This window comes from Serpula lacrymans (genome assembly GCF_000218685.1).
Source record: "Serpula lacrymans var. lacrymans S7.9 unplaced genomic scaffold SERLAscaffold_11, whole genome shotgun sequence".
In the NCBI taxonomy this organism is placed as follows: domain Eukaryota; kingdom Fungi; phylum Basidiomycota; class Agaricomycetes; order Boletales; family Serpulaceae; genus Serpula; species Serpula lacrymans.
The window spans coordinates 1237659-1253579 of NW_006763300.1; the positions used below are offsets into that span (position 1 = coordinate 1237659).

General features: G+C 46.0%; 7 protein-coding genes across 7 annotated transcripts; 4 read left to right on the plus strand and 3 right to left on the minus strand.

Annotated features, from left to right (window-relative positions):
* Positions 1-253: 253 nt before the first annotated feature.
* Positions 254-3573, plus strand: SERLADRAFT_357592 (uncharacterized protein; the record flags this gene model as incomplete). Its single annotated transcript, XM_007321559.1, has 14 exons — positions 254-330; positions 386-405; positions 479-536; positions 595-687; positions 749-825; positions 886-1192; positions 1243-1451; positions 1504-1592; positions 1646-1727; positions 1778-2120; positions 2180-2397; positions 2455-2750; positions 2826-2921; positions 2972-3573. 14 exons carry the CDS (start codon positions 264-266, stop codon positions 3315-3317), a joined length of 2301 nt encoding a protein of 766 aa, XP_007321621.1.
* Positions 3574-3730: 157 nt separating this feature from the next.
* SERLADRAFT_474798 (uncharacterized protein) lies at positions 3731-4120 on the minus strand (the record flags this gene model as incomplete). The annotated part of the gene is made up of 1 exon (XM_007321560.1): positions 3731-4120. One exon carries the CDS (start codon positions 4001-4003, stop codon positions 3821-3823), a length of 183 nt encoding a protein of 60 aa, XP_007321622.1.
* Positions 4121-4200: 80 nt separating this feature from the next.
* Positions 4201-5455, plus strand: SERLADRAFT_350830 (polysaccharide lyase family 14 protein; the record flags this gene model as incomplete). Its single annotated transcript, XM_007321561.1, has 3 exons — positions 4201-4831; positions 4894-5304; positions 5373-5455. 3 exons carry the CDS (start codon positions 4201-4203, stop codon positions 5453-5455), a joined length of 1125 nt encoding a protein of 374 aa, XP_007321623.1.
* Positions 5456-9247: 3792 nt separating this feature from the next.
* SERLADRAFT_372484 (uncharacterized protein) lies at positions 9248-9628 on the plus strand (the record flags this gene model as incomplete). The annotated part of the gene is made up of 2 exons (XM_007321562.1): positions 9248-9397; positions 9506-9628. 2 exons carry the CDS (start codon positions 9248-9250, stop codon positions 9626-9628), a joined length of 273 nt encoding a protein of 90 aa, XP_007321624.1.
* A 54-nt stretch (positions 9629-9682) lies between these two features.
* cyc9 (putative terpene cyclase) lies at positions 9683-10639 on the plus strand (the record flags this gene model as incomplete). Its single annotated transcript, XM_007321563.1, has 3 exons — positions 9683-9796; positions 9848-10148; positions 10202-10639. 3 exons carry the CDS (start codon positions 9729-9731, stop codon positions 10535-10537), a joined length of 705 nt encoding a protein of 234 aa, XP_007321625.1.
* A 173-nt stretch (positions 10640-10812) lies between these two features.
* SERLADRAFT_474806 (uncharacterized protein) lies at positions 10813-12167 on the minus strand (the record flags this gene model as incomplete). Its single annotated transcript, XM_007321564.1, is given in 5 exon segments — positions 10813-10893; positions 10909-11712; positions 11778-11937; positions 12007-12062; positions 12124-12167. The coding sequence occupies 2 exon segments, from the start codon at positions 11881-11883 to the stop codon at positions 11009-11011; spliced, it is 810 nt and encodes a 269-aa protein (XP_007321626.1).
* Positions 12168-13398: 1231 nt separating this feature from the next.
* On the minus strand, positions 13399-13893 carry SERLADRAFT_474810 (uncharacterized protein; the record flags this gene model as incomplete). Its single annotated transcript, XM_007321565.1, has 1 exon — positions 13399-13893. The coding sequence occupies one exon, from the start codon at positions 13795-13797 to the stop codon at positions 13630-13632; it is 168 nt and encodes a 55-aa protein (XP_007321627.1).
* Positions 13894-15921: the final 2028 nt, after the last annotated feature.

The window sequence follows — 15921 nt, forward strand, 5'->3', positions numbered from 1 at the left end:
GGACCATGGTTCTCTCTGAGTTCCTGCACTCCTTCATTGAGCACAAGTCCCTATACCAATAACATGGTACGTAATCTTCACCCAAACTTGACTAGCATATCGCAAGTTTCCGACTTGGACCATCGCCAGCGTTCGGGAACAACAAAATCGAAGTTCCACCACATGCGCCGTACGTTATGTACATCACTACTTGTCGGACTATAAGTAAGATAACCTGAGGGCTCGCAAAATTCACTAGCCCTCAATTATCGTCAACCGTGACTATGTCCACGCAGGGGCGAGGTGTCCAGCACGACGAAACCTATAAGTTAGATACGGAAAAGGGTGATCGTAAGTCTATTGCTTCATAGAAAGGCGACGACCTGACTGATAATAATTGAAACAGAATCCCCAGTCGTCGTCTCCGTAAGCCGTCGTCTTAAGTTTTTTTTTGCCTTTTCGATTAGAGAAAGCTAAGCCATAGCTATCTGCACATTAGAATCTCACTGGCGCCGAGTTTAATGATCCCAATGTGGACAGCGAAGCCATGGTTGTTGGTACGTAGTATTCTATTGAAATCTTTATCAGGGTTACAAACACGGTCTTATTTGTTAGAGGAGGATTCTCCATATCCTGAAGTTCGGTCTGCCGTTGCCAATGTCGACGATCCAGATATGACAGTCTCTTCCTTGCGTACCTGGGTAATAGGTATATTGTATTTCTCATTGAATCTTTATATTGATCAGGAAACCGACTATGACCGACGCAGGCTTTTTATTTGCGATGCTGATTCCTGGGTTGAACCAATTCTACTTTTTTCGGTACCCTAACATTACTATCACTGGTGTATGTCACCTTTACTTTGATCCAGTATAGGCATTCTTAAATCTTCCGTTGAATATGTAGCTGGTTTCCCAGCTCCTGTCTTTCCCACTGGGCCGTTTATGGGCATTGCTTATGCCTAGGAAAAAGATCTTTGGCGTTGAGCTGAATCCTGGGCCCTTCACCATCAAAGAGCACGTGATTATCACAATCATGGGCACGGTGGGAGTGAATTCAGCTTATGCTACAGATATAGTCGCCGTCCAGCGCGTATATTACTCGCAGCGTTTGACTTTTGGGTATCAATGGATGCTCGTGATGTCGACACAACTTATCGGCTTCTCTATAGGAGGCGTCGCTCGTCGCTTTCTTGTATCTCCCCCATCAATGAGTCTGTATTTTCGTTTTCTTTATTGTTAATAAACTGATATTTGGCTTTAGTTTGGCCTACTAATCTGGTCACTTGCTCACTCTTTAATACACTGCACTCACAATATTATGCTGGTATTGGGTCTCGTGGTGGTATGAACAGAGAGCGGTTCTTCTTTTATGCTTTCCTCGGCTCTTTCTGTTGGCATTTTTTCCCTGCATACATATTTACAGCCCTATCAATGTTTTCCTGGGTTACTTGGATTGTCCCAGACAACACCGTATGTCATATTTTTGCACATACTGATTTCTCCTCTAAAAGACCTGTTACAGGTTATCAACCAGTTGTTTGGGTATGAGAGTGGGTTGGGAATGTCTGTGTTTACATTTGATTGGTCGCAGATAGCGTTCATAGGCAGTCCGTGAGTGACTCTGGCCTATCGATTGAAAGGTTGATCATGACTTACGAAACAAGCCTGGCGACACCTTGGTGGGCTGAAGCTAACGTCCTAGCCGGCTTCGTGTTTTTCTTCTGGTTCTTGGCACCAATCCTGCAAGTAAGTATACTCTTTTACTATGGTTTTCTCTCGACCTCATGGCTCCCAAGTACTCCAATATCTGGTACTCTGACTACTTACCGATGTCAAGCCGTACTTCCTACGACAACACAGGTGCTAGCTACAACGTCAGCAGAATTCTCAGTTCCGATAGCACGTTCGACAAAGAGGCGTATCGGCAGTATTCTCCTCTGTTTCTCTCAACTACGTTTGCTCTGAACTATGGCATTGGATTCGCTGCTATCACTGCAACTATAATGCACACAGTGCTCTACTTTCGCAATCAGATAGCCGTACAGGCCAGGCGTTCGCTGAAAGAACAGCCTGACGTCCATGCACGACTCATGAGCCGATACCCGCAAGTCCCAGAATGGTGGTATGCTTGTATTTTTAGTGCGTTATGTTCTTGTGGCCCTTAATGCTGTTGATCAATGTGGCGCTTTACTTTTTAGTTCCTATGTTTGCTTTTGGTGTAATTTGCATTGAAGTTTGGAATACGCAAATGCCCGTTTGGGCATTTGTGCTTGGTCTCATCATTTCTTTCTGCTATACTATCCCTATTGGGATGATCCAGGCAATCACCAACCAGCAAGTCGGTTTAAACGTCATCACCGAGCTTATCATCGGTTATGCATTACCTGGAAGACCCATAGCAATGATGCTTTTCAAGGTAACGTCTCATATACTTCTTGATCGAACCATCTCTTAAGCGTGTACCCCGATGCAGACGTGGGGTTACATTACAATGTACCAAGCTATACAGTTCACCTCGGACTTCAAGCTTGCTCATTACATGAAAGTCCCTCCTCGACCTATGTTCTGGTCCCAAGTCCTTGCCACAGTGGTTGCAGGCACAACCCAGCTTGGGGTCCAATCGTGGATGTTCTCTAATATCGAAGACATGTGTACTCCGCACCAAAAGGATGGATTCTCGTGCCCTTCGACGGAAGTGTTTGGCACAGCGTCTATCATTTGGGGCGTTATCGGCCCTGCACTGCAATTTTCAAAAGGTCAACTGTATTAGTGCGTATCTAATTTTGCATGGTTACCCATATGAAATGCTCAGAGACCATCCTTTGCTTGGAATGGAATCTCTAGTGCGTTATTGTGGTTCTTCCTTATTGGAGCGATTGCGCCAGTCATTCCTTGGGTGATCACAAGGAAATACCCGAACAGCTTCTTTAGATATGTCAAGTTAGTCCGTCGTTTCCAATCTATCTCGCAAGCTAATCAGATTTGTGCAGTGTTCCTATCTTATTTGCTGGGACGGGACTTATGCCCCCGGCCACTGCTACTAATTACATTCCATGGGCTATCGTTGGCTTTATCTTCCAATATGTGATTCGCCGGCGTCATTTCTCGTGGTGGACGAAGTACAACTATGTCTTGTCTGCGGCTATGGATTCAGGGGTCGCTATTGCCACGATAGTGATATTCTTTTGCTTGCAGTACCCTGAAAATGGGATGATTGGGGCCAAAACAATCCAGACGTGGTGGGGCAACACTGTTTACACGCGAACAGGAGATTACAATGGGGTAACATCGAAGACAGTGGAAGGGAATAACATCTTTGGTCCGTCTACTTGGTAGGTGTGAAGTTGTCTTAGGTATTTGTTGAATCAGGAAATGTAGGTAGTTGGTATTACTCGAACCATAGAATGTTCGTATTTGCTGTACTCCATTGTCGTGTCTGTCTTTGGTTCTTCTTATCACGGTTCTTGTACTTGTAGTACCATTTGGGCTGGTTGTTCAAGTACGTTATAGCGTTCAGCAGCATGGTGCACCGGTCTATTTCATCGGATTTGCTATGATGCCGCGATGGTTACCCAAGTTGATCATGCTCTCTGCCAGTGGTACTTGTGGGCACGTCAGCGATGACTTTATCTTACGAAAATTCTGTTGGAAGCAAAGCAAAACAAGCTTGGTTCAGAGTTGTGGCTGTGTTTATTGGGTAATAATCGTCACGATCAACAAGATTTTGACCCTAACCGAGTGCAGTAATTGCTCAACGTGTTACAAACTCTCGGCGTTGGATGCAAGCAATAATTCTCGAATGAGGATACGGTGAAGGTGCGTGACAAAGCGTGTACATCCTAGTGCGAATGAAAACATGGAGGCAGCAGGTTTGCGACGGTGAACTTGCCTCGAGAGTTCAAGCTTCGCCGCTGTAAGTTACTCAGGAGTTGCTTGATAGGGCCGTTGAATCTATGATTCTGATGCGTTCCAAGCTCCACGCCGTCTACGGCAGCACTGGAAGGAAAATACATGTGCCTCATTTTAGCGTAAGATGTTCGGTTATATACCCTTGTTCTCTTTTTATCCTAACCTCCTCCTCTCGTTCCCCTTTTCTCCTGTCTCCAACGTTTCATTTCTCCTTTACCAGTATTTTCTCAGTTGCGTGTAGATCATGTACACCTCAATGTCACTCTTTTTCGTCTTTGTGCTCCTCGTTGCTTTCGTCGATGCCCTCCCGATGCGTCATAGCCACATACATAGGGCTTGCGCACACCACCCTCCTTCAAACAATGTGGCCGCGGGGCTGGTGTCGTCTACACCAACGTTTATCGTGAGCTCGACGTCTACGGTCAGCCCTGAATCTATTTCCGTGTCTGCTTTTCCTTCTTCGGGTTCGGTGCTCTCCCAGTCCAGTTTTCAATCCGAGTCGGCCACACCAACCTCTACTTCTACATCGTCATCAGCCCAGTCCTCTCAAACTGGTTCTGGGTCTGGTGCACCTTCGTCGGTAGCCATGATCCTTGATGCAGTCTTCCCTGTTCAGCAAAAGACAGGAAACTCGGGTTGGACCACTGTTCCCGACGTGAATGTTGCCCTTCCTCTCTCGGACACCACTCTCAACCCCAATCATATTCTCTCGGAGCTCCCCATTGATTATACCAACGCTCCTGATGGCAAGCTGGCCTTGAAGGCTTTCTACCCAGAGGGCTCTTACACCCTTACTCGCGAGCCTAAGGGTGGTCTGTCATTCTACGCCCCAGGGCCGGACAACGTAGACTTGACGACTGCCAAAGAAGCCACGTTTGGATACTCCGTCATGTTCGAAGACGGTTTCGGATGGCAAAAAGGTGGTAAGCTACCCGGTCTTTGTGAGTTTTGCAATATCATAATATGACATCTCTTAAACTTGACTGATAATTGCCATCACAAGTCGGTGGAAACTCCTATGATGGTTCCGTTGGATGTTCTGGTGGTAGCAGAGACGCTGCTTGCTTTTCGGCTCGCCTCATGTGGCGCGAAAATGGAGCTGGCGAGCTTTATACCTACCTACCACCATATACCGATCCCGAATTTGCTGCAAACCAAGCCGTCTGTAACATTGCGCCTAAATCAATCTGCAACCCAACGTATGGTGCCTCTGTTGGTCGCGGTGCTTTCACTTTCGCCGCTGGCCAGTGGACCACTGTGAGCCAGCGCGTCAGGTTGAATGATGTTGGCCAAGCAAACGGTGAATTGGAGCTTTACGTTGGTGGACAGAGCGTCATCAATGTTGGAGGCCTTATTTTGAGAAATAGCGAGGAAGGAAAGATACGAGGAATTCAGATGCAGACGTTCTTCGGTGGTATGTCTTGGTTGTTTCTTTTCAGTCATGTGAATCATGTTCTTCCCCGTCTTTCTCATTTGTTGCAGGTTCCGAAGCAGACTATGCATCTCCCAAGGATCAGAGCACTTACTTCTCTGACTTTTCAGTGGCTATTACTGAGTTGCTTTAGACTATCATCTTACTCCGTCATGTCAGGATCAGCATTCACATCACTCATTGGACACAACGTCCCACACGACACATACACTCACTGAACACGCAACACCACAACTCGCATCTGCATGGTCACGCTTTTCATCTTTTCAATTTTTTTTTCACAGATTTATGAGGTTACGCTAGTCGCCAATGCTCTTTTGTCTCATATATCACTGGGTCAGTACACACCGCTTAGTCGATGTCATGGTTTGGTCGGGTGCTTTACCATGCGAGGTACGAAGAATTCCGTGATACTCTCTTTAATCGAACACACGATTGTATCGTGTTGCTGGGATCAAGGGGGATACTTACCAGAACTTGCGGGGAAAGGATGGTGTTTGGGTCTTGATGGCTCGATCTTTTTTATTGCTATTGTACATATCGAACTCCACAATTTTCCGTTGTACTCCAAGGTGGTCAAACAGGGAATCGTGAATTTCTTGCGTTTCCATTTTACAACGTTATAATCTATTGTGAGAAAATTGTAAGAATTACATGACATTTGACATGACAGGACGTTACACTATTTTAGGTGTATGGCTGTATAAGGCCTCCCATAAGATTCAGGTTTCGTTTATGTTGTCTCACTCACAACGCAACTGGGAAAGTTGCGTTGTGAGTGAGCCAGGGTCCCAAAGAACCAAAACACGTTCTACGATACTTGCTATTTTCGGTATAGGATGTCGACAAATACGAACAAATTCCATCCTTTTACCTACTCGTCACCATATCTACTAGTCGCTTTGACCTGCACGACCATGGTGAATTCGGAGCAGATCTACTTCACAAATGAACCCACGAATGGACAAGTCCAATGTTGCACGACTACCACGAGCCTCTATAATGCTTGCGACGTCAATTTCGCTGGGAGTGAGGATCGTGAAGAGCTATGGATCAAGCACGTTTCAAGAAGCAAAGGGCTGACCGAAATCGTTGAGATCTCCTATTAGTGTAAGCCGCCATCGCGAACCCGATGGCGAGCATAGACCGTGTGCGTAGTGCTATTTCGTTATATGCATGCATTGACGCTTTGTTCGGATGATGGGTGCGCCAGTGTGGCATATCCTCAATGTATAGCTGCTACTGCTCCACCTCAGCTAGTTCCACCATGGTTTTCTGCATCCTACTCATTGATCTACTTTGTAAAGCTGAAAGAGACCAAAAAGTCGAATCCTGCATTTTCGGTCAATTCGCAGCCAGATCACTTTTCGTGACATAGGAATGCTGACTTGCCCATATCGTCCGAGACTCTGAGGAAGACCGCCGTGAAATTTTTGTATTACATAGGCGATTACATCTTTCGGTCTTACACTTGTCTTCTTTTTTCCACAGTCTGTCGCTGATGATGCTCTATTGCGTATCGCGTTGTCCAGTACAATAGTGTGCTTGGCCATTTTGGTCAATGCAACTGGTAAGTGAAGTTACCTAGCCGTATTACGATCTTGAAAATTGACCTGAGTTGGAGCGTTAGTTTTTGTGCCCTGAGGATTCTAGATTTCCGACACAACGTGTTTGTGTAGCAATCGGTCACTTTTCTGCTCATTTTGCCGTGCTGCAAACTGCTCAAGAACTTTTTCTCCTTCGGAATTTAACAATATTCCATCATGAGGCAAGTCCCTGTGGCGTATCAAGCCCCCGAAAACCAGCCATCTTTCCTCCTGGGAAGTACTTCGTGCTCTCTAGCGCGTTGAAGAAGTCACAACCGGCCTTTTGTTCGTATTTTCATTTCGGCCATCAATTACACTGCCTGGTATGGTAACACCTTGCATTATCTCTTCGACGATTATCTTACGAAATACTGGGAAATTCCGTTGGACTTTTCATATTACCGGTCTTTTATATTGTCTTTTTGTGGGGGTGAGTTATTTGCAAGTTCTTGAATCAGATTCTAGATAACGGTGCAATTTTACGCGTCTCAGCACATCAGAAAGTATCAGAAAGGTCTTAGTCACGCGCACGCCAGACATAGCACCCTCCCCGACAATGCAGGTTTAGGCCAACTTCTGTCAGAGCGTTGAAAACTCCTAACTATCCTTGTATATCAGTGAGTAATTTTGGCCAGCCGAGATATGATGTGAAGCGTTAATGCGTTTACGGCATGTTGCTACATAGTAGGCAAGATGAAGGCTGGCTTATTATTTTTCCATCGTCATCATCATCATTGGTATTATCGAGCTTACCATGTTCTATAAGGCACCAACTCGTGACCACTACTTAGTAGAATCAGCTGTCCGTCAAGTACGGCTGCGACATGTGCAAGATCTCTCACGTTGTGTTCTACTTACAGGCATGATATCTTGCCTTTCGCTGCCGCTCAATCTCGTGATGCATTGTATCAGCGTTTGCCAAGGGCTGCTTATCGTCATCGCACATCGCATGCTTCACCGAATCCCGTACACCCCTAACTCCGGAGTTGATTGTTCAATTCCAAATAATGTTCACAGGATGTCAAGTCTAGCTCGATCGTGCAAAGAAAGATTATATTGTCTGCTTTTAGAACACCGGTTGTATTCCATACCATTGCGGACCCTTCGTGTAGCTGATGGACAATGCAGCATTCCCTCTCCGTAATACTGCAGAAGATATACAGCAAATACTCTCTGGTGTAGATCAAATCAAGTCTGCAAGCGAATGACTGGTTAGCCAGTTGCCTGAAGTCACATGTACCTGAACCTGGATGTTGTGGAAGCCGGGACTACAAAAACCTCAAATAATTCGAATGATCCTATTTCCATTTCACGACAGTTCAGGCGGAGAAGGCAGGCAGCTGGTTATCATATCAGCTGTTTTGTTCACCTTATTCGGGACTGGGCCTCATGTATCGGCTACAGGTAGTAAGTTTGCTAGTACCTTGATGAGGTTCAATGTTTTGCGGAGTTGCTATGTTTATCCAGTGGTTTGGTTTTCTATTTCCGCCCGGCGTGGTTCCGAAGAACATGGTATCACGAACTCGAATGAAGCATTGGTGAGAATATGCTGAACATAATGAATGCTGGTACATCCATGTCTTCATTTGTCTGTTCGTTCAGCTGAGCAAACATTCTACTAGTCAAAAATTCTGTGTCGTTTACTTCCTGCTGTCGAAGCGTCGCGAAGACGGGACACAACAGCAACACGAGGGAGAATACGTGTAAGATATCTCAAATTTTCGGGGTCCGGCACGCTGGAACCTTCAGATCGAAGGAATCCTCTGAACCGTTTTACACGGTGTTGACAGCAGTAAACTATCTCGTAAGTATACTCCTGATCGCCACTTCGTTTATCGATATCCTAGCAATGGGCAGGAGAGGAAAAACTGGAAGGGATGGGTGATATGGTGCGTGCCACAAGGCATATCGCGCAGGTTATTGACTAATCCCAGTATTGAAAGGCTGTATTACCAAAAGGAAGTGTGGTATATCCAGCGCTCAGCGTGAGTGCTAATTTCAAACTGAAACTGATCCTACGAAAGGTTGTACCGCATCTAATAACATAATCTGTCAGCTCCGATCACAACGAAAATGGAAAGAAGATAAAACTGCCTCATGTACCCATGTTTGTAGGTCGTGACTTTCATTCTTCAACTACATAATACCGTCTAACCTGTTGAAACTTGGGGGGTTTTAAGCGAAGGCCTGAAAAATCCTGAACTTAACCTTGATATGTTTTAGGATGGTGCCATGGTAGACGCCAGTCATTTACAGGAAGTGCTTATAAGGCACTCCATGCATTCTCTTTTAATTGCAGTCGCCTTCCCCCCTCTCCCTTCAGCTAAAGGTGTTCTACTATGTCTACAGTATACTATCAGCTCCCGGATCTTCTTTCTATGCTCCCAAGGAAGACTGGGAAGACCATCAGCCCACATTTCGCAGAAGCAGACGCTAGGTATGTGGAATGGGTAAAGAATTGCAAGGTCTTTGGATCTTATGCCCAAGCCGTTAGTCGTCTTATCGTCATTTTCAAATATTTCACTTTACTGACATTCATTTTGGTCGTCTCCTTTCATCCGATACTCTTCCCCGACATATGAATCGCATCAATCAAGGCTTTCCGTAACGCAGAAATGCCCCTATTGGCCTCACTAGCGTGGCCTTACACCAGCGCCGAAGATATCGGTTTTATCCTGGACTACATGAGTCTTTCTTTTGTCCTGGAAGAAATGACGTGAATCTTTTCCATGTATCTGTTTATCACTCTCTCACTGCGTTAAATGCTTTTAAAGTGATACCGAGTCGAGCGAAGTCGCACAAAAAGCCTCCCGAATCTGGATGCAAGTGCTCGAAAACCCTGCTGATGGAGAGAAGTTCCCTCACCAAATGATGGACCTGATCGTCGAGTAAGTAGATAATGCTGCTTTGTATAAACGAGCTAAATAACTTTCGCCTAGATTATCGACGAGGTTGAATGACGCCGTGTCACCTTTTCATCGTCCTCAATTCATTGACACTAATGCCGACTTCGCGAAAAACGTTATTCAAGAAGCAATCGACCGCGAAAGCGCTGCAGATGTCGACCACACCCGTTCTGTCGACGCGTACATGATCATTCGCCGACATACTATTGGCGTGAAGCCGTGTCTGGTGCTGATGCGCTCAACCAGACATTTGTACATTCCCGATCATGTATTGAAACACCCTATACTCGAGGAGATAGAAGATGCTATCTTGGATACAATCTACATCGCTAATGTATGCAACGTGTTATCGGATCATTACCAATGCTAACAGTCCCTCCTGCGCAGGATATATATTCTTATAAGAAAGAAGTCGGAGACAATGGGGCTCTGAATAATATAATCACCGTCATCGTGAAAGATCCAGAGACGAAACACCTGGATGCGCAAGGAAGCATCGATCATGCTGGTAAGATATTCCAGAGTGCTGTGGCCCGTTTCCACAAGTACAGGAGCATGCTTCCGTCCTTTGGCGAGGAGATGGATCGGCAAGTGCAGGACTACGTCGACGGATTGATCGACTGGTCGGTTGGTAATATCGAATGGAGTATGGTAAATCACCGCTACAACACCTTTGACGACGAGCAAAGTAGACGAAGTGGCGTAATGAGAATGGTTGTATGATTCAGGCGTGGAAGAACTTTCACCAACTTGTATTAGTATTGACTCCTGTGGCGTTTTATGTACTATAACATGATGTATCACTATAATACCGTACGAAATGCCAATGATAGTCCCTACATTACTATCACTTACAAACCGGAACGTACCGGAGGCGCAAGCAGCAAAAATGCGGCGTATCAGCGCTATATTCCTAGTCTCTGATTGGATACATTTTGCCACCAACTACCTTGACTGGTAGTACGTGCTAGAGCTTACTGCCGTCACCGAAAATTTTGCTGTAAGAGGTTTGGGAATGCTAAGATAGTGGACTTACAACGACCAAGTTACGTTACAGTCATACATACTAACAATACATGCAACAACCGACGCTTCGAAACAAAAGTCCTGGGGTCTCCTGTACAATCTCGCTATACAATAAACGACGCCACTGAAGAAAAAAATAGAGAGATAAGAAACCCTCGAACTCATGACCTACAACGACTCAATGAATTTGGTACCACCCTCGAAAGTTCGAACCGATGTGCCAGACTGGGCAGTAAACTGACGCTGGTTGTGATGGATGCCATCCTCTAAACTAGATTCGTGAAGTACGGCAGAGGTCACGTGGCTGGCAGACAATGAACCGGGCGAGGAAAGGGCGGGTGAACGAGAGCGATCGATATCCGACTCTGTTGGGGAGAAATTAGGGCGTGGCGATTCCTTTGAGAACGGGTCGACGTAAGATCCCGTTATGTATGGATGTAAACCCGAATCTGAAGGCGGGGATCGGAAGGGGGAGTCTACCATCCTGTGATCTGAAGAGGGACTGCTGTCATCGTTTCCAAAATGGTGTGTTCTTCGACCAGGATAAGGCGCTATTTCCGCATCATCTTCGTGATCCGACTCTGGTTCCCACTCATCGCCTGAACCAGTTTGGACCCAACCGCGGCCTGTGGGTCGTCTTGAGTACAGTCCCCTTCCAACGCCTTTTTTATTCCAGAAACTGAACATGTTACCAATTTTCTCTCTGAGAGGTACAGTAGTTGAGAATTCTGGTTCTTCTCTATAGCGATGGCTACGCTCCCGGCGGATAGTACGTTCTTGTTCTGTGGGTTCGTGGTTGCGTAGAAGAAAGAATACAGCAGTACAAGAAATGACGATAATGATACTAAGTGCGACGACAAGTGCAATGAATCCTATCAATTCATAAATATAAATGAGGAGATATAGAGCGTGTGTGATACGCATGGATTGAACTCACCGCCCTGCGAACCGTCGAGCTTGGGAACTTCCCGCCTGACATGTACAGGCGCTTCAACGTTTGGTCTGGCGGGTTCCCAGATGAGAATATGTAGAAATGGGGGCATGCTGCAATTTAGGGGGGGGGTCGTTATTAAAAAGCTGTGATGATCAAAATGTGACTATAGTGGGCGCAAAGGCGAACATAAATTGGATGGCAAAAAGAGATCACAGGGGTGCGAGGGACGAACCTTGACGGCCAAGCGAGAAGTTTGAGGGACCCACAGGCTTTACACTGCCTATATGTCTTGAAGAGATAATTAACAGGAGTTTATATGTTGAATTTGGTGGGAGTGAGACTGTCTCACCAAGCCCGACTCTGTCTGTGGCGGCGAGGCGGATGGTATGCCCACTGCCGCAACGTAAACGCATGGCGCCGGGGCCAAATACCTTCCTTCCACATAAGGAAGGTACGCTTCCCACGCTTTGCTCCTCTCTGCTCATCGTGGATCATCGTTCCTACAGCTTCGAGCTGGCTTTCATCTTGCAATTGCACCATTCTGTAGAGGCATCTGGCCGCGAGCATTATTGTGTGGATTATCTAATCGCATCTCTTATCCATTACCCATTAATCTTTTATCTCCTTTAGCGTATAGGTAAACATGGACCAAGGCACTAGGAGATATTAAAGATTTCACTTTGTTATGTTTTGTGTATGGCCTAGAAATCCAAGACTTGGACCACTCTGCCTTTGCGATAAGTCTAGAGTTAACGAACTGCCGGAGCTTGGGCCAAGAAGATTCTCCTCTGTGTGTGCATTCAGTTGTTATAGCGATTTACTTACTACTCAGCATCAGACCCAGGATATTTGAGATACTAGAGAAGTTTTTACAGCATATATGGATCTATAACTTTACTAGGCAGATTCTAGGCGTTACGATCGAGTATTCAGACTGAATGCGTAACCGGAGTGCTATTCACCATGACCAAATCCAGCACTATTGAATTTATCTTCGCGGTGTGTATACACCCCCTGAAAGTATATCTCAGCTAATAGGTACACTTCTCTCAGACTCTGCAGATACAATGAATCGCAATAAATTTGTATAAACGTTCCACGTGGTTCCTTTGCTTCGAAGAGCTTTTGAATATCTTCAGCCTGCTTGGCGTTTTATTTGACGGCCTATTTGACTGCCTGCAATGGAATATGATGGTCTTTCGCAAGTCTGATACTTCTTCTGAAAGCTTCATTTGCTTGTAAGCTTTTCGCATAGTTCACCGGTTACCGGTCCTATTCACGTCATATGCTAGCGTTTACTTCTGTTCTGACCTTGGGGCCGAGGAAGTAGCATGACGTCTACAGTGCGAACTAAATATCATCGAAAGCTTGCCCAACCTATCCTATAGTACTCAGTCTAGATCTCCGTATCAGAGACTCCAGTCACCGGAAGTCAACTGTTCCTGGCCCCACAACGCGAACTAAATATCATCGAAAAACTAAATATCATCGAAAACTTGCCCTACCTATCCTACATTCATCAGTCTAGGTTTCCACATCAGACTCTAGTTTCCGGAAGTTAACCATTCCCGGTTCTCAGCTCGAATTAAACATCAATGAAAGCTTGCCCTGGCCGATCCTACAGACGCCAGTCTCGGTCTCTATATAGTTACCGGAAGTCGAATATTCCCGGTCCTATTTGCAATGGATATTGGAGTATACCTTTCTGTTCAATATGCTCACTACATTCACACCTTCATGGTTAGTTTGCCTGGTACACAAATCGACATCTGGACATCCATTCTCCACCGATACGTCAACGGTTTCTGGCTGCTTACTCCAGTCCGTATCAAAGGACATGTTCAATAATACTACATCACTGTTCCATCGTGGATGTCCCGCCGCAGTAGTCCTCTTTCGTGAGGAGATCTACATTGTCACGATCTACCACCACAAACGAATAGTCAGATAGCGTCTGGCGATAGAATCGGCTGCTATCGACGCGCTTGACTTCGGCCTCCGCTCGAGAAGATACTATTGTCATGCTACGCTCATGTTAGTCCCGGCGCACGCTTGCTAGCGTGGTCAATGGATGGAGAACCATCTAATTAGTTAATGAAGATATGCCTGGTATCTTTTTACCGGACCGGTTTAATTCTTAATAGCCGATTCTACCAAGTTTGTCTGATTCAATAATCAGATGAACTAAATAGAATTATCAAGTTGAAAGGGCTAAGGTTACAGAGACCGTCGATTGCTGAAAGGGGGAAAACGAAGACCGACTAGTATATGGCAGTCTCACTAGGTCCTCGACTTTGGCCAATTTCTGGTGTCCCAAGACCCAAGCTACAGTGCACGAAAGAGCCTCAACGTCTGTTTGACCGTCAGTCTCGTTCGCTAATTTTCATAGAGTTTAGGGTGATGATTATTAATTGTTTACTTGCTTTGTCTGATTCGCGGGTGCATTGGCGCGTCTTTAGAGTTTCTGCCACCATGTGCGAGAGCACAGTCAATGTCCATTCTTTCCTGTCGGCGGAAAAGATATGGAAAGCCATTGCCTCATCTCAAATTTCCAAGCATCTGCTGAGGGGGGCACCTGATTTGCAGCTGCCTCCTATCTGAAGTTTTGTTCGATCAATGCAAGTCAGGCACTCACACAGCATTCGGCAAATGGGTCGTTGCAATGTGTTGTTGGTTCGATGTTGACAAGATTAGACCTCGACATTCACGCTAGAAAAATTTTCTTTCAATCGTTCTCCCTCGAACTACTCGGGGTTCGCGATGACAGCAGTGTGAGTTTAGACACCGGCGGGGCCCCCTCGACGACGCGGAGTGCTATCCAGCTTTCCTTCACTCTCGACAACATAGTGTAGCACTCCACCCCTAGAGCATTGGCACATACATGAGGTCCGACCCGCGCTTGGCTCGACAAGCATGTGTCTTACATTCATTCAGCCACTACCTCGGACTTCCGGCGGTGTTCAAGCTAACTACCATGCTATCGCTCAAGTGCAAAGTATCGTTTATGGCCCTGATACTGGCGGTGATGATAAGGCGCTCAATCCCATTCGCCGCGCTCGTTCGTGCTAAATCGAATTTCTCTCTTACTACATCCAAACAACTAATCCTTGATACCGGGCCCCGCGTTTCATGAACAAAGAGGTCCTCTGCTAGGGTCCAGAGTTGTCCCTGCGCTCCATTGTCTCACAACGGCCGTATCTGGCATACGAAAGTCTACTGCATCCGGGACCGTATCGACGTCAAGGACCGTTACGCCGTAACAGAGTGATAGCTGTCCGATGCATTCTGAAGGTCTGGGATCGATATTCTGGACATCGTTCCGGTAAATGCTGATACCGGTAAAATGTACAAGTCGAAGAATGCCATACAGCACTCATAACGAGACCCTCTGTAATCCAGTTCAACCAATATGATGCTCGAACGTTTGTGCGGGCTTATCTCCTCAATTCTCATTCCGAATCGAAATGATGCAGAGGTCACGGTAGCGTTACGGTGCAGCTTGGTCACTCTCAATTTAGCGTTCCACTGATCCGAAAAATTAAACGTCACCCCATAACAGGCACGTCAAGTTGTGGAATTAATTACCGATATTCTTGCATTGTCAAAAGCCTGAAGACTCCATCTCGGCGGGGAATAGCTGCCTCTAAGAGAAGCTATCAGATCTATCATCATTGATGATGTGATGCCGGCAGAGTCTCGCGGGAGTGCTTCCTTCTTGCTCATCACGAGTCTATTCTAAGCGGTGGGCTGCGGTAATTTTTGATTCTACGTGATGGCACGACCACACCATTATCGGCGGCCATTATTATGGAGGGAATTTCATGTTGGATGTAGGGTCTACACGGTACACCACGGTCTGCAACACCTACGACGTCAATCGTTCGTAGCTCCCACTATTGGTCGATCACTATTTGCAATAAGCCTGGGACTTGGCTTTTTGTTTGCACAGCATAGCTTGAAACTGTTGTGATGCAGTTATGATACTTGACGTTTCCTATCTTGGGAATAGTTGAATCGACGAGGGGTAACGGCCTGCACAAAGGCCCAGATAGCAGCACACTGCACCTCCTCCGAATCGGATACTACATCATATCTGGCTAGATCTGGACTCATCCTATCAGCCGGACTGTCAGGTACGTGAAGTCGC